Here is a 23,096-nt window from a genome sequence, read left to right as displayed (position 1 = left end):
AAGAAAGAAAGAAAGAAAGAATAGTGTCATAAGGCTTTCACCATGTGAATGGAGTGAGACAGTATCCGGTGCCCTCAGAACTTCCGTGTTCATTGGTAGTAATGCAGTGGCAGTTTTATATACTGCCAACATGTTGCCGAGTAATGAGCTTGCTACGCTTCTGAAGTGATTCAGTCTGTCTTGGACGCAGTTAGATCTGCGTTCGTCTAACTGAGTGAGGAAAATGGATTTTCACTTACTTTCAGGAAAACAGTCTTAGCTGACTGATTGCAGAGCCTTGCCACGAGGCTGGTGGACACTTCTGTTTTACGGACTGAAATAGCTGAAGGTAAAGTGGTTTGTTCTTAGCAAAGAAAGAACTACCATTTTTGATTATTTGTATCATCACTTTTACAGCACTGACCTTCTCCCTCTTTCTGTCCCATGTTTGTACCTCCAGACTGTCCTTGTGGCGCGGATAACTGTTTATTACTGCATTTGGATTGAAAAGGGGTTGAGTAGTAAAACAGAAGTAACGTGTCAGATTCTACTTATGAATAATCATTAGACAAATGGTGTGCGCTGTTACTGACTTCCGTATTGGCTAGGGAAGATAATCTCGGCTCTGTTTTTCCACCAGGTCTTGGAGGTGGCTTTGGTTATGTTGTTGGAGGAATACACTGGGATAAAACCAGTTTTGGAAAAGCTGTGGGAGGGCAACTTCGAGTCATCTATGTCTTCACCTCAGTTATACTGACTATTACTACTGTGCTGACTCTAATCAGCATTCCAGAAAGACCCTTAAGGTCCTTTAGCAGGAAGAAAAAGGTGATGAAGAGTCCAAGTCTTCCTCTCCCTCCTTCTCCACCTTTCTTCTTTGAGGAGGGTGTAAATGAAAACTTTGCTTCTCATAACTCAGCTCACTTATATGAAAGTTTTACAAGTCCCGTTTCCCCCCTCAGCCCACTCACACCCAAATATGGCAGTTTTATCAGCAGAGACAATTCCTTGACGGGAATTAATGAGTTTGCATCATCATTTGGGACTTCAAATATTGACAGTGTGCTTATAGACTGTTTTACAGGCGGGCATAGTAGTTATTTAGCACTTCCAGCTAGCTTGCCCAGGCAGCCTGTCAGTGTCAGCTTTCCTCGGGTACCTGATGGCTGTTACCAAGGAGAAAACGGAGTTCTGGAGCAAGGGGAGAGCAGCATAACACCGGGGCCTGACGGCGAGCCGCTAAGGGTGGGCTCACTGGATGCGATAAAGCCACGGTCATCGGGGATCCTGAAAAGACCTCAGACCTTGGCCATTCCAGATATCGTAACAGGACACTGTCCAGAAAATAATAGAAGAAGAAATGTAACCTTCAGCCAACAGGTAAGGGCAGAAAATCAATGATATGACCCTGTAAACCTGAGCATTCATTTGATCTCTTCATATAGTTTTAAATGTGTGACATACAAATTCATCATTAAAGACTGCTCGTGACAGTTTGCTTATGAAAGTCAGTATGGGAACAGCATACCTGATATGACTTTATCGGTAAAGTAGTGGGTAGGATGTGAATTATGACTGGCAGTCTGTCAACTGCCATTGTTCCCATGGCAGAAATGGGAGTGTTCCGCTCTCACCAGGCCATGTGTGAAAGTTAGGTTGGTATTTTTAGCCCTGCTTCACCACCCAGGGAGCTACCACATGAGAGCAGAAAAAGACACATTTTTATTGAGCCTGTATCTTCCCTTTCCACAGAAATATCCGCAAGATAGGGCCAGGGATAGGACTCTCCCATGAGCTTCTCCTTATGGCAGTCATTACATCTGGTTCCATCAGGGAGGTGAGGTTTCCCTTACCCAGGGATAAGACTCTGGCCTCACCTCCCACTGTTGGTGATAACTTGGAATGTCTGAGACCTCTGTATGCTGGCCCATTTTTTTATGATCCGGGATGAGGTAAACTGTCCTCTGTTGTTTTTTGTTTTGTTTGGTTGGTGGTTTGGTTTTTGTTTTTATTTTGGGGGGTGGGGGTTGTTTGTTTTGTTTAGTTTGTTACTGTTGCTGTACTTTGACCCAGTTTGTGAGAGCAGGCTTTCTTAGGGCCAGGGTTTTATATTCTGTGCACACAGAGATCAAGCATCAACGTTAGCAAGCAATGCGAATGTGTTTCAGTTAAAACCAGCCTCTTCTTCCGTGATGTCTCTAGAACTTCAGAAACCAAATTCACCTGGATGTGGGTACAGCTTTTATTAAATACAATGGAATTTATGCCTTCCCTATGCTACTGGATATGGTTGCCAAATACCCTAGAGAAGTGAAGAGTACTGTTTCAAGTATGCTGAAAGCTGTGGCACAGTGCTGCCATTTAACACTTGTTCCAAGGCTGAGCTTACTACTTAGCCAAATACACTGTTCTTAGTCTTCAAGTCAACATACTGCAGCAGCAGAGTTTAACTTCCAGGTGATCAGATAGGTGTGTAATACTGCATAGGTTTGGGTTTTTCTGACTGTATGTGTTGACCTGGGAGTTCTTACGGTGCAGGTTGCTAACATCTTGCTGAACGGCGTTAAGTATGAGAGCGAGCTGAATGGATCAAGCGAGACCTTGGAGCAACCACTCTCTGTGAAACTTCTTTGTTCGACCATCTGCCAGATGCCCAAGGCTCTTCGTAACCTCTGCATCAACCACTTCCTAGGTATTCGCAAAGTCCTGTCTTGCTTTCACCATGAAGTAGCCTGTCTTGGGTGAATGTTTTAAAATTTTTTATTTGTTGCTGCAATGGCTGCTAACTAGAGAGGGCATGGTTTGTTCCATATACGCTCACCAGTAAGGTACTTTCTGGTATTTAGTTTCTTAGAACACTGAGAAAGGAAAAAACCCAAACGAACAAAACAGTAAAGCCTACAGTCCTAGAAAGGGAATAAGAGCCTAAATCAGCACATCTGTTAAATGGAAAGTTTATGCCAGGATGAGACAACACCACTGAACTAAGAACTTGAAACTGTTGACTTTTTTTTTTTTTTTTAACACTCTGAAGCTGGCATTACTGAGCAGAAAGGAATTAGTTTTATTGCCTTCCTTACACCTGAGACCGGCATTCACTTTCCTCCCTTGGACAGCGCATGTGTAGGGGTCCCAGAACAGGCTGTGAGCAAGTGCAGAATGTGACGCTGCAGGAGAGCCCAGAACCAGTGCACTGTTACCTTTACCCTTGCAAGCAATCCAGTTTACACAAAATTGGACAGAAGATAACAGGTAGTTAATACTCATTGGCTCTGAAAGGCATTAAGAGATTGCCTGCATTGGTGGCCCTGACACCGGTTTGTGATAGGAGTTTTTAACTCTGTCAGAGGTGCTCTAGAGGCTGCAAGCCGCGACACAGGAAGCACTGCTTCCAGTTCTGTGTGGGAGGAAAACAGCAACCTGAAACAACTCTGTGATGAGCTGCTCTGTGAAGCTGAGCGTTGTGTCCTGTCAAAACCTGAAAGCAGCTCAGACTGCTGTAATCTATCTTTCTGTCTTGCTAAACCAGTATTCTGTGGGCCCCAGTTAGCCTCTAGGATACCACTTTGGAATTCAAAGGATAAATCTTGGTCTTTAAAATCCTGAATGTCTTTGACAAACATTGTAGCATAATGCACAGGGAACAGCAATCTCAGATAAATGTGGCTGAACATTATGTAATAACTTGCACAACCTGTCTTCAGTTACGGTTTGTTACACAGCTAACAGCATCCATGTAAGCTTACAAGGGGAAATGGATACCCCGCATCCTAATAGGTTAACTTCTGGCTTTCAGGATGGCTTTCATTTGAGGGGATGTTACTCTTCTACACCGACTTCATGGGAGAAGTAGTGTTTCAAGGGAATCCGAAAGCGCCTCACAACTCAGATGAGTATCAGAAGTACAACGCTGGGGTCACCATGGGCTGCTGGGGAATGTGCATCTATGCGTTCAGTGCTGCTTTCTATTCAGGTACTTGGTACAGCCACCTTAGCCACTGCTGTGCACCTGCTTCTTAAGCAGTGTTTCTGCAACAACTAGTCCGGCTTTTATATTGCACATAGCTACCGCATGGCACAAGTGCCGAAGCAGAGTGTTCTTTTTCACTGTGTTATTTCTGCTAGTTAGCTTGGCCTGTGCTGACAGCAGGCGAGGACAGCAGTCCAGTGAAAACACATCTCTGTTAATATACAGTTCCTTTCACAAGTGGCATTTTCAATGTCCATTGAATCCAGAAATATACGCAGCCACCATAGGCACAGTTCTGGTCCAACAGCACTCTGCCCATGTACCCCTGACAGAGCACCCTGGTGTCATGCACCACCTCAGCACCTTGTTGTGTGTGTCATGTGTCTGTCCCCCTGGCCCCAACAGTTCCCATTTACCCTTCCAGGACAGGGGCATAGCCATGCTTCAACTCTGCCGTGCCCTCCATGTAGGTAGGGCAGCAAGGTTGCATCATGGCAGTGGGATTTGGAAGGGGTCCTTGGCGCTCACGTGTGAGCCACCAGTTAATCAAAGGCATGAGGGTTGCTGCTGAAATGTGGCTGCCTAACGGCTGGGCTGTGGGTCCCAAAGGCGCACCCCTGGGGTCCACTGACTGGCTAGCAGCAGGAAGGGCCACAGTTCACCCCGAATGCTGTGCCATTGTCTTGCAGCTGCACTGGAGAAGCTGGAGGAGCGGTTCAGCACGCGGACGCTGTACTTTGTGGCGTATTTGGCCTTCGGGCTGGGCACAGGGCTGGCCACGCTCTCCAGAAACATCTATGTGGTGCTGTCACTGTGTGCTACCTACGGCATCCTCTTTGCCACGCTCTGCACGCTGCCCTACTCCCTGCTTTGCGACTACTACCAGAGCCGTGAGGTGAGCCCCGGGCCAGGGAGGGGAGAGGGGCTCCCATGCCACCCCCTGACGCTGTGCTGTGTCCCCCCCGCAGTTCGTAGGCTCGCAGGCGGAGGGCACGCGGCGCGGGATGGGCGTTGACATCTCCCTGCTGAGCTGCCAGTACTTCCTGGCGCAGATCCTCGTGGCCCTGGCCATGGGGCCGCTGACGGCAGCTGTGGGCAGTGCCAGCGGCGCCATGTACTTCGCTAGCCTGGTCTCCTTCCTGGGCTGTCTCTTCTCCTCCCTCTGCATCACCTACGAGCTGCCACCCACCGAGGAGCTGGCACACACTGAGGAGCAGCGCCCGCTCTTGTCCCGTGCGCGGAATGAATAAATGGGAGAAGCTGCCACAGCCTCTGCTGCCTCATTGCGTCGCCCTCGGCCTCCCCGTCACAGCATGGTGGGCTCATGCGCCCCCGGGATGGCAGCAGTGGGCATGGCAAACCGAGAAGCTCTGCGCTGGCTTCGCCGACCTTTCCCCTGCCTGTGGGAGGGTGAGGGGCAAGTCAGCAGCACCTGGCACCACTCATCCCTCCCCAGAGGTGGCAAAGGCACGTCTGTGCCCCTGGGGCCACGGCAACAGGAGGTGGTGGTGTCAGCGTGGGGCCATTCCCTCCAGCTTCCCCAGGGTGTCCCCCTGACCGCTGATGTCTGGCCTGAGGCAGGGGACCTGGCAGGCCGGTGCCTGGGTGACCATGATCTCTCAGGCAACAGCGAGCTGCAGGGCTGCACACGATGCTGTGGGCACCTGGGGCCATGGTGCTCTGCCAGCTTCGTGGGCAGAAGGTGCCATCTCATGGCCAGGCCCAGGCCCCAGTCACCAAGGCAGCGGTGACTCCTGTGAGGCCCTGGGGAGTGGTGGGGCCAACCTGCGGGTCCCGGCCTCTGCCCGTGGTAGGCCTGACTCTGGAGGTTGCTTTACAAAACTTTGGAAAGGCTGAGAACGACTGGTCTTGCTCTGGTGGTGTAAGCACTCCACCTAGCACTGCAGCCGTGCTTCTGGGCGCGTAGAGCTGCCACCAGCAGAACTGCTCCAGGAGGCTGCTGTGGGGTGAAAACACAGCAGCCTGGCTCCCAAACCCTGCTCTGTAGGTTCTGGCTGTGGTCCGTGGTGATGGTTGCCAATATGTGTGTATTTCTTTCCACATGGGACTTTTAATGAAGGCTACAAGGGCTTGTGATGACTTTGCAGGAGGATGGGCAGTTGTCCATAACCCAGCTTTGGGGAGAAGGGTCTCTTTGTGTCAGCTCCCCTTGGGTAGAAACTTACTCTCAAAGTTACGTTGGGATTTGAAGAAAAATCATTTGTGTGAAAGCCTGCAGCACATCATCAGTCATTTTTCATACAGCTGTACCTTGTGACATTTTAAAATCTGCATGGGCATCAGTGATTAAGTACATGTCAGCTAGTGCTGCATCTTCCATATCTCATTGAAACTATTAAAAGGGCTTTGGGTTTCATTTTCTCAGAGATTTCTTAATTATTCTGATTTTGGAAGTTGGTAAGTGTGTGAGAATTTTGTACAAGTTCCAGTTAAGCCCAGGAGACTTTGGAGAGCAAAGATGAGAACAGAAATAAAACTGTTTCTTAGAAGCCCTGTCAGCCTGCCTCCGTATTTGGGTAGGCAGCCAACGTTTACCAAGGCTGATGGGCATTTTGGTGTTTACATGTGCTGTGCATGGCACCCCTGCAGAGGCTGGTTTTTGCTCACCTGATCTTCAGGTCCAAAAGAAAGGTTTTCTCTGGAGGGTCACTCCTTTTAGATGAGTTGTACTTGACTGTTCACTTAAGTTTATGATGATGCTTGATCCACGATGCCAAGATGAAATAACTCGTGTGATCTGTAGCTGTTGTGGCTTGCTACACTCCAGTGCTGAAAGCATAATGCACAACTTATAAGAACCTCTTGTTTTTATCATCTGCCCCCGCGTATTACTTTTTTTTTAATTTGAGAAGCAAGTTTCATGCTACTTAAATGGAGGAACACTACTGAAGTTATGAAGTGAAGCACTTGGAGGTAAAGGACTGTCAGACTGCTGAGTCTGTTAATCTTTCTTTTCTTTGTTTGGGCCTATGTAGTATCATATCTGCAGGAATATCTGTGATGCGCCATTTCCTTGATTATGGGACAGCTGTCTCCAGGAATGTTCAGGATGAAGCTGGAACAAAGTAGCATGAGAAACTGTACATTTGTTACTTCTGATTTCTGACAATCTAAAGACATGACTTTGGAGAAATTTTGTTTTCTTGTTGGTCTGCTGTGTAACCTTAATTTCTTTTCCTTATCTTACCAAACTTTTAAACTCCAAAATGTGTTTGAGTTTGGGGTTTTTTTTGTGTGTCTCCTGCCAGCTAATGCAGTACTGGTTCTTTGTTTTCTCCTCTTAAGTTTTGTACCCAGCATTATTGCACTAAATGGATCATGAGCACTTCCCTTTTCTAGGTCGCTAGAGTTGCAGGTGATTTTGTTGCAAGCGAGGATTTTCAAAAGATTCATAGAATTGATGAAATCAATGTATTTGATGGTAACGTTTGTCTCTGCTTCCATCTGTAAATAATATTACAAAATAAGTTTATATAGTTACAAAACTATTGCTACGCTCATATGCATTGCCCAATAGAATATACATTACTTCTTCTGTTTTATTGGATAAGGACATTATTTTGCATATGTATTTATGTAGTATTTATACATACATAGGAGTTTTAAGTCAGCATCAACGTATGTTAATTTGGGGCTTTGAGCAATACTGGGGGTGTCTGGAAAAAAACCCAGATCCTGTCACCATCATGCAGAGCTGGAAGTTGCACCAAATCCATAGACATAACTTTAAAAAGAGGCATTGCTTACTTGCTTATTCTTTTCCTTTGTCATACGTTTTGTGTTTTACAGATGTTACTGTATGTGGTCACTGTTGAACTGTGAGCTGCAAAGTGACATTTACCTTTTGGAATCCAAATGCTTCAAATATTCTGTCTAAATCTGCACGCTGCTGTTTAGAAGTAAGATGCATGAGTTTAGACAGTAAAGTGATTTTACACTGTGCTGTAGTTTAATCTCTTTAGCAGTACCTAAAGGTTAATTTTGATTGAGTCCTTATCATTAAATTTGCTGGATGGCAATTACTTGTGGATGTTCATAAATGTATTTATAACACATGTACAAAAGTAGGGAAAATGGGGAGAAGGATGGAGAAAGCGCCAGTCAATGGTCTCAAGTTTGCAATTAAGCTAGCTGTAACCATTTCAGCATGCGTCTGCGTTCACTCAGCCTCTGCCGTGTCTCTCAAGAAAGACAACCTAACGATTTTGGAACTTCTGCTGTTATCTTTGAATGAAGAAAATAAGTATTTTCAAGAATCAAAGAAAATAAAATTGCATGACTGTATATATAAAAAAAGGGAACTATTTGAAAATAGTTATCTAGACAATTTATTTTCTACTAACAAGCAGTTAGTCATCTTGTATTCTATAGGAGATGCACCTTACTTTATTAAAAAAATAATTTGTCTTCAGGTAAAAGGTGGCTTTCTTAATACATGTTCTCCCTCCCTCAGACTGGAAGCCAGCCTTTTAGATACCATTACTGTAACAACACCCAATGGATTGCATCAAGTACAATAAATATCTTGAGAATTCTGCTGGTGCTGAAATGCTGAGGGAAATCCCCAGCTTCTGTTTAATTTATCTAAATTGACATTTTTCATACCTCTGGTTGTTAAGACATAATGAGTCATTTAGCTGAGCTTTTCTGTTGGGAAGGTTTTTGTTGGCGTTCACTGAGGAAATGGCTGCAGCAACTTTCCGTTGCTGTTCCTCTGCCCCAGGCTGCTGCTTCTGTAGCAGGGTCAGTGGAAGGGAAGGTCCTAGTGAAAGTGGGGCAGCGTTTAGGGTGGCAGATCTCAGGCTGCAACACCCAAGACAACAACAGAAGCTGTAGGGCAGCAGTGCTGGGACAGACGGGAAGCCTTTTACTAGAATCCTTAGCTTTCTTGGTATCATCATCCATGCTGTCTCCTAACGGGTTTGAAGGTTCTGGGAAGACAGTGTTCGACGCTGTACAAGGAGTTCACATCAAAAGCCTTGCCAACACGCTCTCTCTCATATATCCTGTGCAGAAACGGTAAATGCATGGACTTTTCGGTGTATGCGGCTCGCTGCCTAACACCTCCACCCACAGTGCTAGCCAAGGAGTTTTACTTCAAATCTGAAAGGCAACAGCACAGTCCAACACCCAAACAGCGCTAATGGCTAACGGTAACCAAAGGGAGACTGCTTTGTCAGCCTGCCCAGCGTCTGGAACACGGAAGCACTCCAGGAGTGGGAAGAAAGCAGGGCTATGAGTAATGTTAATTAGATGAATTCAAATGATGAATTCAAATGTGAAGGATGTGCGGAGAACTGGTCTGCAGATGGAGGAGCAGTCTGCAGTGGGGATGATGTGGTATTTGCCCTGCATATAAGCTGTATGTAAGCTTTTTTTGTTTGTTTTGTCTTTGCTTTTTCTAGGATCCAGGAATAGCTTTCTTGAACAAAGGATAACAAATTTTGTTGCAATAGCCAATGGAACAGCCAACAGAGGAAATCACAGCGTCAGAGCAGAAATGAAGATTTTGGTTTGTGTGAGTACAGTGCTAACCAAGCTTACAAGAGCTACTTAAACAATGGGCAGTTTAACAGTATTGCTGTCAAATGCTCTGAAGAAATACTATGCTAGAGATTTGAGCTTCATCTGCGGCTTTCTTCAACCCTAGCTTTTGCTGTGTGTCAGCCTGATGATACTCCAGTCTGCTTCTGGCTTACGCTCACTCCTTTTACACAGTTACTTTTTTTTAGCCCACACAGCTTTTGGTGGAGGAGGGGAAGGTGACATGAGCTGAGTCAGTGTGGTAGCTTCTTCCGACCAAGAAAGGAAAATTCTTGCTCCTTTTTCCCTAGCTCTAGAGTATTTAATGCAGCGTCTACAGTAACATATACACCCTTGAACCTAGATCCCTGTATGTTACACTGCTATGTACAGCCCCTTAAGCAACAGGTCATCATGGCTCCAAGAAAATGCATCAACTAACCTCTTGAAAAGACAGGTTCAGCCCAAAGCATAAATGGCATTCAGTGTTCATAGCTAACTGCTACTGGTTCTCTGTAGCAAACTCTGGGAGGCCTCAGCCATACCTTTTCCAGCACTGCACCTCTTGCCATTTGTGAGATATTAAAATTGCTCATTGTAATTTGTTCGCAGCCTTCACCTGCTGACAGCATCAGCTGTCTGAGAATTACATGTTACAAACTCAGTATGCCAATTTTTAATTTTTCTTTTAAAAGCTTGAGCTGTCCTGCACTAGTGCACAGCACTCTACATCTACACAGAAAAATGCACTCCTCCTGTGGAAGGCTGGGTGTACTGTGGCCCAGAGGCTGCGTGTTGCTGCATGCACTACCCTTCTGATCCACAGGCACAATTCAGGAACCCTGACAGCTACTCGTTTGGTCCATGAGAAGAAATAGACCCACCACTTGCATGGACTGTGAAGAGGGAGTTACGTGAGGAGAAACACATCGTTTTCTCTAAGTCCACTCCGATCAGCTGCATGTTGTTTCTCAGTGTAGCGGGTGCCTTAGCAGGGGACTCAGGGCAATAGGCAGAGCAAGAGAACAGCTGAGAGAAGCCACTATAGAACGCACAACCTGAGCACTGCCAGACTCTCCTCTTGGTCCTTCCTCCACATACCTGATGTTGTAACTGTGTCTTGCAACAGCAGTGTCTGATGCTGATACTCACCCTACTGCATTACAGACCACCCCCGTAAAACTACTGCTTTACTGCCTCGTGTGTGGTTGTGGGATGCTTTATTTAATAACAAAGTAGTATTTTTTCTTTAACAGGAAAAAAAGCCAGGCCTCCACAAAACTGTATCAGAAGAAACCTTACAGATCTACCTTCTTGTGTTTGAAGTGGTAAGCTCCAGAAAGGGAAAGCTGCTTGGTGCCTTTAGGTTACAATGGGAAGAACTGTGCAGATGCAGTTACTTTCGAAGCAAGGAAATCTAGAGTAAGCTGGAAAGGAACTTCCTAGAAGCCCTGTACCAGAGTACAGTCAGCATTTGACATAGAATGTGATTCTGAACGTATCAAATGCATGGAAGAACGGGAAGGTACTAGAAAAGCAGTACCATCACCTTTCACAGATGATTAAGAAAATATTCTTTGAGTATTTTTTTAATCATCTACTTTGATCTTTCACCCATAAGCAGAAATAAACCCACCCATTCTCAGTATTGTGATTCCGTTAAAAGCAAGCAAGCCCCCTTGTGTTTTGTTTATTCTTCCTGTATTGGCACAGTTACATTGTAAGCCTTAGCAAGATGCAAAATGGAAAACTTGTCTTTGCCTCACCTTTGTAGAGTTGTGCAGAAGTTGCGCCAAATGAAACCCCAAAAAACAAGATGTGTATCTAAGACAGGAGAAAGATTTCAGTGGGTTTCCTGCTTCTTGGGATGGCATCAAATATGTGATGAAGTAGTAAGACTTGTATCTCATGTCTCGCAAACCCCACTCCCTCTTTATCCAAAACGGAAATCTTTCCCTTCTGCTTGTAAATGAACAAATAGGTGCAGAACTTCCCTGGGGAAATTAAACAGAAACGCAGCTGCCATCCATCTGCATTTGTGCCAGGCCTCTTGTGAACCACTGGACTGTCTGTTCCAGTAAACTGGAGCAACGAGTCAGAACACCTGACAAATGAGCCGTGCAAAAAGCAGTACTCTAGAGCTAATAACGTGCCTTTGGGAAAAGCCGTATACACCTGCTGGAATGGTTCCACACCTACATCACAGTAAGAAAACCCCTTTTAATATCTGCTGCACCACATTCGACAGCAACAGTAAACTTGTCAGAGCAGAGTCTGGAGTGAGCAGCACGCACGCAGCGTAGAGCGTGCAGCTGGCACTGAACGAGGTCAGACGCAGCTTGGGGCTGGGGCTGCTCTGCTCGCCCGGCGGCCGCGGTCTCTCTCAGGCCGCCTCGCTGGGTCCTGGCGAGCCGTCTGCTGGGGGCGCGGTGGCCTCCTGCGCTCGCCGCCGCCGCCGCAGCCTCTCAGCGCCGGTCACCGTCATAGGATGAAGCGGCAGAAACCCCGCCAGACCTGCAAGGAGCCGCGGTGAGCCGGGGCGAGCCGCACCGGGCCCCCGCCCCAGCCCCCGCCCGGGGCCTACCCAGGAGCTTCTCAGCGGGCCGGGAGAGCTGCGCGCCGCAGCCCAGCCAGTGCCGCAGCCGCTCCAGGTTGAGCCCCGCCACCTTCTCGCCGTAGGCGTTAGGCAGCGGGTCGAGGCAGCCCAGCTGCTCCAGGTACTTCCCGTCGCGGGCGCGCCGGCTGTGCGCCGCCACGATGCGGAAGAAGGGCCGGTTGGTGCAGCCGCCGAGGGCGAAGCGGATCACGACGTGCCCGCCGCGGTAGCCCTTCAGGAGGCGGCCACCTGCGGAGAGAACGCGAGGCGGTCGGGGCCGGGCCGGGCCGGGCCCCGCGGACACTCACCGGGCACTCACCGAGCTGCACCATGACGGCGGCCAGGCCTTCTCTGCGTCGCGCCGCGATGACGTCCCAGGGACCGGAAGTGCGGCTGTAGGGCTGTCGCTGTGTCGCGCCGCGATGACGTGTCAGGGCCCGGAAGCGCGGCGGCCAAGGCGGCCGCGGGCGGGCGGCTCGGCCCTGGGGTACCGGCCTCCTCCGCCCCGGGGGACCAGCCTCTCCCCCCCCCCCCCCCCGCCGCCCCGGGAGCAGAGGCGGGCGCGGGGCGAAGCCCAGCTTCTCCGCGCCGGCAGCGGGTGAGGGCCGCCCCCGAGGCGCCGCGGAGGGCGGGAGGCCTCCTGCCCGCTGCGGTGTGCCCGGGGGGAGCGGGCGGCGGGGGCTGCCCTGCGGGTCTTTGGCCTCCCTGGGCCGCGGGGTGTGCCTGCCGGGAGCGGGGAGGGCTCGAGGCGCTACCCAGAGGTCGGCCGAAGACGCGTCCTAAGGGTTGTTTGCAGTTCAGACGGCCGGCATTCCTCACTGCGGCGCCGGGAGTACGGCGGGTGTCTCCCCCTAACACGGACACCTTGCCCTCCGGTACATGTCCCTCGCGTTCTGGGCAAGCATGCCTGTGCGCTGTTTCCCCAAGTCCCGTACATACTCGATTATTTCCTGGAATCCCTTTACATGAATCCGTCCTTTTGCGCATGCGTAATTGTCTCCTGAACTGAGCCGAAGGGCTGCTGTTGCGACCACCGACCCAAATCCATTTCTAGACACGTCAGCCGGTCATCTTAGTTCTCTTACGATGTTTTCTTGGCAAAACGTGCTCGGTTTCCATGAGATTCAATGAGCTGTTCTCTTTCGTCCCAGGTGTGCCTTTCCAGTTGAATCATAGATCTCATCCATACAATAAAAGGACTTCTTGGTTACAGTCTCATAAATACACTAAGGCTTTACATATACTAAGGTTACACGTTAAGCTTCCGGTGTCACTGGTATCAGAAGAGGCTATGGGAAGCCCAGGCTGGGGCATAGGTGGCAGCTATTTGGAGCAGCGGGGTGATGTGGAGGGATGTGCAGCTTCCTCCCCTCGTTTGGCTGTCTCTAAACTTTGCGAGAGAAAGTCTGCTGGATTTGTGGCTTCCCTGTGGAAGCGGGATATTTGGGTTGTCTTTCTTCATCTCTCTTTGTCCCGATTCTTTAATTCCTCCCATTCTGCCCTGTAGTCCTTTGCAAATTTTTTTCTTTCTCTCCTGCTATCTGTCTGGTTCCCTGTCACTATTTTTCCTGCAGCCTGTCACTATTTTCCTTTCTCCATCTCTCTCTGTGTGGCTCTCAGTCCCTACTTTTTAAAATTACTCCTTTTGTAAGGACTTGTAGCCCATCGCTGTCCCATAAACGGGTCTGTTACCTGGTGAGCAGCGCCAGTTCACACACCAAGTTGAGGTATTTTCACGTGTCTGTGCAGAGATGGGTGCTGGCTCATAAAACTACAAAGCAGGCACACCTCTTCACACACAGTAAAACTTTTTACACAGTTTGAACAGTTGTTCACTATTATGTTTAGTCACACTTAATTTTCATTGGCTTTTACAAGCCTCATCTCCATTTAAAAGTACAGCATTCCCCCCCTCCCTCCCCCCACAGGGCACATTAGGAAAGGGCTTTGTGAGTAGGGGTCTTTGTTCGAGGGTGGATCTTTTAGCATGCTAATTAGGATAGTTCACACGTAATTCAAGTAATTTTCTGTTTAGTCTTATTAACCATTTGCTTCTTCTTGAGCTTACCTTGTTAGTTCTTAGCTTGTGGTATTTACCATGTCTATTCTTTCTTCCAAGGCCATGTTTTGTTAACTGTTTGTAAGGATTAACTAACATCCTCTGTTTTTCAAAGTCTTTGTTTTTCACTTAGATATTTACATATTTTTTCTAAGTTTCAAGTTAAGTAACAGACTAGCCTTCTATTAATTACGTATCTGCAAGCCAGTCGACTACAGTGTGGTTTTTTCATTCTTAGTCTCTGACCGGCACCCAGTCCCAATTTTTTAGGGCCTCCCTCTCTGCCCTGTAGCCCCTCGCTATTGTTTTCATTCACTATCTTGCTCTGTCTGGCTCCGTGCCACTGTTTTTCATTCCCCCTATCTGTCTTGCAGCCCATTGCTGTTCTTTAGTTCTGTCTGGTTCACTGTTGCTATTTATTAATTCCTCCCTCTCTGTCCTGTAATCTCTCTCTCTTTCTTTTTTAGTCTTTCTCTCCCTGCCTCTGTTTTTTCCCCTCCCTTTTTGTCGTGCTCCCTGTCCCGTCTGTTCTGCTTCTATATCCTGTGGGACATCCATGTCAGTGTCTGTCCCTCTCCCTCTTTCTGCTGCCCCCTGTCTTTCTCGGTGCTGCTTCATTCTCATGTTCCCTGCCTCATTGTTCCCTGCCTCATGCTTCCTTTTACACACGCCTTGCTCAGCCAGTGCCACTTTTCTCCCCCTGCCTCTCAGCGTCCGGCACCCTGCCTCTCACTTTTGGCAGCCTCCACCCCTGCCCAGCAGCCTATCACTCCAGGGATGGACTGCCTGCTTGCCTGTTCCCACCAGACCAAGGAGTGCAGCTCTGGGAACAACTGCTGAGGCATCCTGGGGTAGGGGGAGCATCGGGGGCCCGGAGCCCCGGAGCACACTCACTCCTGGAACTTACGTGTGTGACTAAATAACCGCTCACCGTCTCCGTTGCCCTCCTGGCTGTGCTTGCACTGCCTTTGCACCAGGTGAGGGGCTGTGAGGGAGCCCAGGGGAGGAGGTCAGGCATGGGGGGCTGTCGGGAAATGGCCCCCTGTCCCTGCTGGGGTCCAGCTGAGGGCTGGGGTGGGGGGACCCCTGGTGCAGGCAGGGAGGCTGGTGGCAGCAGCCCCTCCCTGTAACGGGGCTGCTGTGTCCCCAGTGGTGGTGGGCTGCTGTGAGCCCAGGTGTCACCAAAATCAGAAATAAGAAGACTCCTTAACACCAATGTAGCATTAAGCAGGCATCCTTTATTGCAGCCCTGGATGCACGATGGATCACTCCACCTAATGTGTGTGCCATATGTTTCATTCAAACAAAATTACATAGTCCACATTTATGATTATGCATTACATTTCTTAGAAAAATCAATCATATTCATTCAACAGGTAGTACTATGTTAATTAAGCATCATGCATGCGCCTTACAGGTATCTCTGAGTCTTCTCGGGGGTCTCAAACAATAGTCGACCCTATAGTTACAGCTGACCCATCACCGAACCTTCATTTAGTTCCCTTACATGGGGAACGCAAGTTTGTTTCAAAGCCACCTCTACATGGGATGGGTCCCCTTAGTGACCGTAAGTTTTAAATGGCTCTTAGATAAGCAGGGTCGGATGGCAACGTCAACATAGCGACCACACTGAAACAAACACTATAGATGCAAAGCTAAACCAGAATATATATATCTAAGAACTATAGTTACAAAGCTAGAACAGACGGAACTGTGTGGTAACAACAGGAGGGGGCTGTTACAGAAGGGTTGGAGTTTAATCTTAGTAATTTAGAAGTAGTCATGCATCCTAGATTTGAACAGTTAAGCATGAAGGTACCTTGATTGTTTGAAACCAATCTTTGTATACTTGTATGCAATAAATTCAGGTTCTAACAAAGGGGTGGCCCTGGAGGATGAAGGAAAACCAGCTGGAGGCCAGCGATTCCAGGCCAGGGAAGAGTAAGAGGCTGAGCTGACCTGGTTTAAGGCTGTAGTGGGGACTGCAAGGGGGACCTCTGGCCAGCTGTGTGGAGCACCGGGTGGATTTGCAGACCCTCGAGACCACCAAAGACCCCTGCTCGGGACAACGGGGCATGCACCAGGGGAAAAGAGAATATTATCATTAGTTTTGGGTAATCTCGTGAAGGTGTATGTCTTTTCCTTCCGGGAAATGTGTTGACCATATGCGTGTCCCGCACCGAGAGCTGCCCGAGCGCAGGGAGGCAGGCGCGGTGCCCGTTGTGCATCAGGGTTCGGGGCAGCGGGGAAGGCCACCTCCCGCGGCTGCCGCGCTTGCGGGCTCGGCTGCTGCGCGGCGCGGCCCGAGGGGCAGCTTGGGTGCCGGTTTCGGGCGTTGATCCGCGGGCGTCGCGCCGGTGGCCGGGCCCTGGGAGCGGAGCGGCCGCACCCCGGGACCCGCCGCGCCGCCCGCTGCAGCGCTGTGAGTGCCGCTCCCACGCGGCGCAGCGACAAACCGCCGCGCTCGCTGCTGCCGACCGGCGGCCGCGGTGCGGTACTGCAGGTGCCGCGCCTGCTCCCACCCTGCTCGCTGCTGCCGCCCGGCGATTAACCGGCGCTGCCGCGGGTCGGCGCGTAACGGCGGGGGCCGGTCCCGGCGGGGGCGGGGGGGCTCCTCTTCGCTGTCCGCACGGGGGGGCGGCACGGGGGGCTGCAGCCGCCGCTGCGGCAGAGCCCGGTGTGCGGGCGGCGAGCGGAGTGCGGGCGGCCCGGGGGCTCCGAGAGCCGAGGGAGGGGGGCGGCGGCGGGCGCCTCCCCAGAGCCCCCCTGAACCTGCCCCGGCCCCGCTCGCCCCGCGCAGCTGCCCCCCGCCCCAGCCCCTCCCCTGCAGCCGGGCCCGCAGCCCCCCCACCCCCGGCCCTGCCGTGACGGCTCAGCCGGGCCCGGTGCGCCGGGCGCTGCCTTGGCGCGGGTGCCGGTAGCCCCGGTGCGGGCAGGGAGCGGCGCCTGCGGAGCCCCCGCGGGCCGAGCTGCGCTGGCAGCGGCCGCTGCTGCTCTCCCGCCCCGGGGCCGTGCCAAGGCCGCCGCTGCCGGTCCCTGCCCTGGGCTCGCCCGGGCGGCCCCTACCCGGCCTCGCTCCCCCCGCGACGTGGGGCGGGCGCTGCCCGGTGTGGGCAGGGGCTGTGCTGGGCCGGCCAGTGCTGCAGCGATTGCTGCCCTTCCCTCTGCACCTCTGCCCTTCCCTGTGCACCTCTGCGCATCCCTCTGCACCTCTGCACTTCCCTCTGCACCTCTGCCCTTCCCTGTGCACCTCTGCCCTTCCCTCTGCACCTCTGCGCATCCCTCTGCACCTCTGCCCTTCCCTCTGCACCTCTGCCCTTCTCTCTGCACCTCTGCACATCCCTCTGCACCTCTGCCCTTCCCTCTGCACCTCTGCCCTTCCCTGTGCACCTCTGCGCATCCCTCTGCACCTCTGCCCTTCCCTCTGCACCTCTGCCCTTCTCTCTGCACCTCTGCGCATCCCTCTGCACCTCTGCACTTCCCTCTGCACCTCTGCCCTTCTCTCTGCACCTCTGCGCATCCCTCTGCACCTCTGCCCTTCCCTGTGCACCTCTGCCCTTCCCTGTGCACCTCTGCGCATCCCTGTGCACCTCTGCGCATCCCTCTGCACCTCTGCCCTTCCCTCTGCACCTCTGCGCATCCCTCTGCACCTCTGCCCATCCCTGTGCACCTCTGCCCTTCCCTGTGCACCTCTGCCCTTCTCTCTGCACCTCTGCGCATCCCTCTGCACCTCTGCCCTTCCCTCTGCACCTCTGCCCTTCCCTGTGCACCTCTGCGCATCCCTGTGCACCTCTGCGCATCCCTCTGCACCTCTGCCCTTCCCTCTGCACCTCTGCGCATCCCTCTGCACCTCTGTGCATCCCTCTGCACCTCTGCGCATCCCTCTGCACCTCTGCCCATCCCTGTGCACCTCTGCCCTTCCCTGTGCACCTCTGCCCTTCCCTCTGCACCTCTGCGCATCCCTCTGCACCTCTGCCCTTCCCTCTGCACCTCTGCCCTTCCCTGTGCACCTCTGCGCATCCCTCTGCACCTCTGCGCTTTCCTCTGCACCTCTGCGCATCCCTCTGCACCTCTGCCCTTCCCTCTGCACCTCTGCCCTTCTCTCTGCACCTCTGCCCTTCCCTCTGCACCTCTGCGCATCCCTCTGCACCTCTGCGCATCCCTCTGCACCTCTGCACTTCCCTCTGCACCTCTGCCCTTCCCTCTGCACCTCTGCGCTTCCCTCTGCACCTCTGCCCTTCCCTGTGCACCTCTGCCCTTCCCTGTGCACCTCTGCCCTTCCCTCTGCACCTCTGCGCATCCCTGTGCACCTCTGCCCATCCCTCTGCACCTCTGCCCTTCCCTCTGCACCTCTGCACATCCCTCTGCACCTCTGCGCATCCCTCTGCACCTCTGCCCTTCCCTCTGCACCTCTGCGCTTCCCTCTGCACCTCTGCCCTTCCCTCTGCACCTCTGCGCATCCCTCTGCACCTCTGCGCATCCCTCTGCACCTCTGCGCTTCCCTCTGCACCTCTGCCCTTCCCTGTGCACCTCTGTGCATCCCTCTGCACCTCTGCGCATCCCTCTGCACCTCTGCCCTTCCCTGTGCACCTCTGCCCTTCCCTCTGCACCTCTGCCCTTCCCTCTGCACCTCTGCGCATCCCTCTGCACCTCTGCCCTTCCCTCTGCACCTCTGCCCTTCCCTCTGCACCTCTGCACTTCCCTCTGCACCTCTGCGCATCCCTCTGCACCTCTGCCCATCCCTGTGCACCTCTGCCCTTCCCTGTGCACCTCTGCCCTTCTCTCTGCACCTCTGCGCATCCCTCTGCACCTCTGCCCTTCCCTCTGCACCTCTGCCCTTCCCTGTGCACCTCTGCGCATCCCTGTGCACCTCTGCGCATCCCTCTGCACCTCTGCCCTTCCCTCTGCACCTCTGCGCATCCCTCTGCACCTCTGCCCTTCCCTCTGCACCTCTGCGCATCCCTCTGCACCTCTGCCCATCCCTGTGCACCTCTGCCCTTCCCTGTGCACCTCTGCCCTTCCCTCTGCACCTCTGCGCATCCCTCTGCACCTCTGCCCTTCCCTCTGCACCTCTGCCCTTCCCTGTGCACCTCTGCGCATCCCTCTGCACCTCTGCGCATCCCTCTGCACCTCTGCCCTTCCCTCTGCACCTCTGCCCTTCTCTCTGCACCTCTGCCCTTCCCTCTGCACCTCTGCGCATCCCTCTGCACCTCTGCGCTTCCCTCTGCACCTCTGCGCTTCCCTCTGCACCTCTGCCCTTCTCTCTGCACCTCTGCGCATCCCTCTGCACCTCTGCGCATCCCTCTGCACCTCTGCCCTTCCCTGTGCACCTCTGCGCTTCCCTCTGCACCTCTGCCCTTCCCTGTGCACCTCTGTGCATCCCTCTGCACCTCTGCGCATCCCTCTGCACCTCTGCCCTTCCCTGTGCACCTCTGCCCTTCCCTGTGCACCTCTGCCCTTCCCTCTGCACCTCTGCGCATCCCTGTGCACCTCTGCGCATCCCTCTGCACCTCTGCCCTTCCCTGTGCACCTCTGCACATCCCTCTGCACCTCTGCGCATCCCTCTGCACCTCTGCCCTTCCCTCTGCACCTCTGCCCTTCCCTCTGCACCTCTGCCCTTCTCTCTGCACCTCTGCCCTTCCCTCTGCACCTCTGCGCATCCCTCTGCACCTCTGCGCATCCCTCTGCACCTCTGCACTTCCCTCTGCACCTCTGCCCTTCCCTCTGCACCTCTGCGCTTCCCTCTGCACCTCTGCCCTTCCCTGTGCACCTCTGCCCTTCCCTGTGCACCTCTGCCCTTCCCTCTGCACCTCTGCGCATCCCTGTGCACCTCTGCGCATCCCTCTGCACCTCTGCCCTTCCCTGTGCACCTCTGCACATCCCTCTGCACCTCTGCGCATCCCTCTGCACCTCTGCCCTTCCCTCTGCACCTCTGCCCTTCTCTCTGCACCTCTGCCCTTCCCTCTGCACCTCTGCGCTTCCCTCTGCACCTCTGCCCTTCTCTCTGCACCTCTGCGCTTCCCTCTGCACCTCTGCCCTTCCCTCTGCACCTCTGCCCTTCCCTCTGCACCTCTGCCCTTCTCTCTGCACCTCTGCGCATCCCTCTGCACCTCTGCGCATCCCTCTGCACCTCTGCCCTTCCCTCTGCACCTCTGCGCTTCCCTCTGCACCTCTGCCCTTCCCTGTGCACCTCTGCGCATCCCTCTGCACCTCTGCCCTTCCCTGTGCACCTCTGCCCTTCCCTCTGCACCTCTGCGCATCCCTGTGCACCTCTGCCCATCCCTCTGCACCTCTGCCCTTCCCTGTGCACCTCTGCACATCCCTCTGCACCTCTGCGCATCCCTCTGCACCTGTGCGCATCCCTCTGCACCTCTGCCCTTCTCTTTGCACCTCTGCCCTTCCCTCTGCACCTCTGCGCATCCCTCTGCACCTCTGCGCATCCCTCTGCACCTCTGCGCTTCCCTCTGCACCTCTGCCCTTCCCTGTGCACCTCTGTGCATCCCTCTGCACCTCTGCGCATCCCTCTGCACCTCTGCCCTTCCCTGTGCAGCTCTGCCCTTCCCTGTGCACCTCTGCCCTTCCCTCTGCACCTCTGCGCATCCCTGTGCACCTCTGCCCTTCCCTCTGCACCTCTGCCCTTCCCTCTGCACCTCTGCGCATCCCTCTGCACCTCTGCACTTCCCTCTGCACCTCTGCGCATCCCTCTGCACCTCTGCCCATCCCTGTGCACCTCTGCCCTTCCCTGTGCACCTCTGCCCTTCTCTCTGCACCTCTGCGCATCCCTCTGCACCTCTGCCCTTCCCTCTGCACCTCTGCCCTTCCCTGTGCACCTCTGCGCATCCCTGTGCACCTCTGCGCATCCCTCTGCACCTCTGCCCTTCCCTCTGCACCTCTGCGCATCCCTCTGCACCTCTGCACTTCCCTCTGCACCTCTGCGCATCCCTCTGCACCTCTGCCCATCCCTGTGCACCTCTGCCCTTCCCTGTGCACCTCTGCCCTTCCCTCTGCACCTCTGCCCTTCCCTGTGCACCTCTGCCCTTCCCTGTGCACCTCTGCCCATCCCTGTGCACCTCTGCCCTTCCCTGTGCACCTCTGCGCATCCCTCTGCACCTCTGCCCTTCCCTCTGCACCTCTGCCCTTCCCTGTGCACCTCTGCGCATCCCTCTGCACCTCTGCGCATCCCTCTGCACCTCTGCCCTTCCCTCTGCACCTCTGCCCTTCTCTCTGCACCTCTGCCCTTCCCTCTGCACCTCTGCGCTTCCCTCTGCACCTCTGCGCTTCCCTCTGCACCTCTGCCCTTCTCTCTGCACCTCTGCGCATCCCTCTGCACCTCTGCGCATCCCTCTGCACCTCTGCCCTTCCCTGTGCACCTCTGCGCTTCCCTCTGCACCTCTGCCCTTCCCTGTGCACCTCTGTGCATCCCTCTGCACCTCTGCGCATCCCTCTGCACCTCTGCCCTTCCCTGTGCACCTCTGCCCTTCCCTGTGCACCTCTGCCCTTCCCTCTGCACCTCTGCGCATCCCTGTGCACCTCTGCGCATCCCTCTGCACCTCTGCCCTTCCCTGTGCACCTCTGCACATCCCTCTGCACCTCTGCGCATCCCTCTGCACCTCTGCCCTTCCCTCTGCACCTCTGCCCTTCCCTCTGCACCTCTGCCCTTCTCTCTGCACCTCTGCCCTTCCCTCTGCACCTCTGCGCATCCCTCTGCACCTCTGTGCATCCCTCTGCACCTCTGCACTTCCCTCTGCACCTCTGCCCTTCCCTCTGCACCTCTGCGCTTCCCTCTGCACCTCTGCCCTTCCCTGTGCACCTCTGCCCTTCCCTGTGCACCTCTGCCCTTCCCTCTGCACCTCTGCGCATCCCTGTGCACCTCTGCGCATCCCTCTGCACCTCTGCCCTTCCCTGTGCACCTCTGCACATCCCTCTGCACCTCTGCGCATCCCTCTGCACCTCTGCCCTTCCCTCTGCACCTCTGCCCTTCTCTCTGCACCTCTGCCCTTCCCTCTGCACCTCTGCGCATCCCTCTGCACCTCTGCGCATCCCTCTGCACCTCTGCGCTTCCCTCTGCACCTCTGCCCTTCCCTCTGCACCTCTGCCCATCCCTCTGCACCTCTGCCCTTCCCTCTGCACCTCTGCCCTTCTCTCTGCACCTCTGCCCTTCCCTCTGCACCTCTGCGCATCCCTCTGCACCTCTGCCCTTCCCTGTGCACCTCTGCGCTTCCCTCTGCACCTCTGCCCTTCCCTGTGCACCTCTGTGCATCCCTGTGCACCTCTGCGCATCCCTCTGCACCTCTGCGCATCCCTCTGCACCTCTGCCCTTCCCTCTGCACCTCTGCCCTTCCCTCTGCACCTCTGCGCATCCCTCTGCACCTCTGCCCCTCTCTCTGCACCTCTGCCCTTCCCTGTGCACCTCTGCCCTTCCCTCTGCACCTCTGCGCTTCCCTGTGCACCTCTGCGCATCCCTCTGCACCTCTGCCCTTCCCTCTGCACCTCTGCGCATCCCTCTGCACCTCTGTGCTTCCCTCTGCACCTCTGCCCTTCCCTCTGCACCTCTGCCCTTCCCTGTGCACCTCTGCGCATCCCTCTGCACCTCTGTGCATCCCTCTGCACCTCTGCGCATCCCTCTGCACCTCTGCCCTTCCCTGTGCACCTCTGCCCTTCCCTGTGCACCTCTGCCCTTCCCTCTGCACCTCTGCGCATCCCTCTGCACCTCTGCCCTTCCCTCTGCACCTCTGCCCTTCCCTGTGCACCTCTGCGCATCCCTCTGCACCTCTGCGCATCCCTCTGCACCTCTGCCCTTCCCTCTGCACCTCTGCACTTCCCTCTGCACCTCTGCGCATCCCTCTGCACCTCTGCCCCTCTCTCTGCACCTCTGCCCTTCCCTCTGCACCTCTGCCCTTCCCTCTGCACCTCTGCGCTTCCCTGTGCACCTCTGCCCTTCCCTCTGC

General features: G+C 53.7%; 2 protein-coding genes and 1 long non-coding RNA gene across 13 annotated transcripts in view; 2 read left to right on the top strand and 1 right to left on the bottom strand.

Annotated features, from left to right (window-relative positions):
* SLC45A1 (solute carrier family 45 member 1) overlaps positions 1–9,489 on the top strand; it is a 31,958-nt gene extending 22,469 nt beyond the window's left edge. For 10 of the 11 annotated variants that reach the window (XM_055800608.1, XM_027787592.2, XM_027787585.2 and 7 more), the window contains 5 exons: positions 620–1,359; positions 2,518–2,671; positions 3,776–3,952; positions 4,639–4,844; positions 4,918–5,213. In XM_055800608.1, coding sequence (XP_055656583.1) covers positions 620–1,359; positions 2,518–2,671; positions 3,776–3,952; positions 4,639–4,844; positions 4,918–5,199 — 1,559 coding nt within the window. In that variant the 3' untranslated portion in view covers positions 5,200–5,213. Of the gene's footprint in view, positions 1–619; positions 1,360–2,517; positions 2,672–3,775; positions 3,953–4,638; positions 4,845–4,917; positions 7,870–9,375 lie in introns of those variants that run through there. The other variant, XR_008746644.1, reaches the window with a different exon arrangement.
* A 2,204-nt stretch (positions 9,490–11,693) lies between these two features.
* On the bottom strand, positions 11,694–12,523 carry MRPS16 (mitochondrial ribosomal protein S16). The gene is made up of 3 exons (XM_055800619.1): positions 12,409–12,523; positions 12,078–12,338; positions 11,694–12,007 (listed from the first exon to the last, which is right to left on the bottom strand). Exons 1-3 carry the CDS (start codon positions 12,419–12,421, stop codon positions 11,877–11,879), a joined length of 405 nt encoding a protein of 134 aa, XP_055656594.1. The 5' UTR covers positions 12,422–12,523; the 3' UTR covers positions 11,694–11,876.
* A 50-nt stretch (positions 12,524–12,573) lies between these two features.
* LOC114012321 (uncharacterized) lies at positions 12,574–16,266 on the top strand. Its single transcript, XR_008746647.1, has 3 exons — positions 12,574–12,687; positions 14,891–15,125; positions 16,017–16,266. It is a non-coding gene; the product is annotated as an uncharacterized LOC114012321 (long non-coding RNA).
* The last annotated feature ends 6,830 nt before the right edge of the window (positions 16,267–23,096 follow it).

This window comes from Falco peregrinus, chromosome 3 (genome assembly GCF_023634155.1).
Source record: "Falco peregrinus isolate bFalPer1 chromosome 3, bFalPer1.pri, whole genome shotgun sequence".
In the NCBI taxonomy this organism is placed as follows: Eukaryota; Metazoa; Chordata; class Aves; order Falconiformes; family Falconidae; genus Falco; species Falco peregrinus.
The sequence above is the reverse complement of the archived record's forward strand: the minus strand, read 5'-3'. Positions and strand labels throughout refer to the sequence as shown.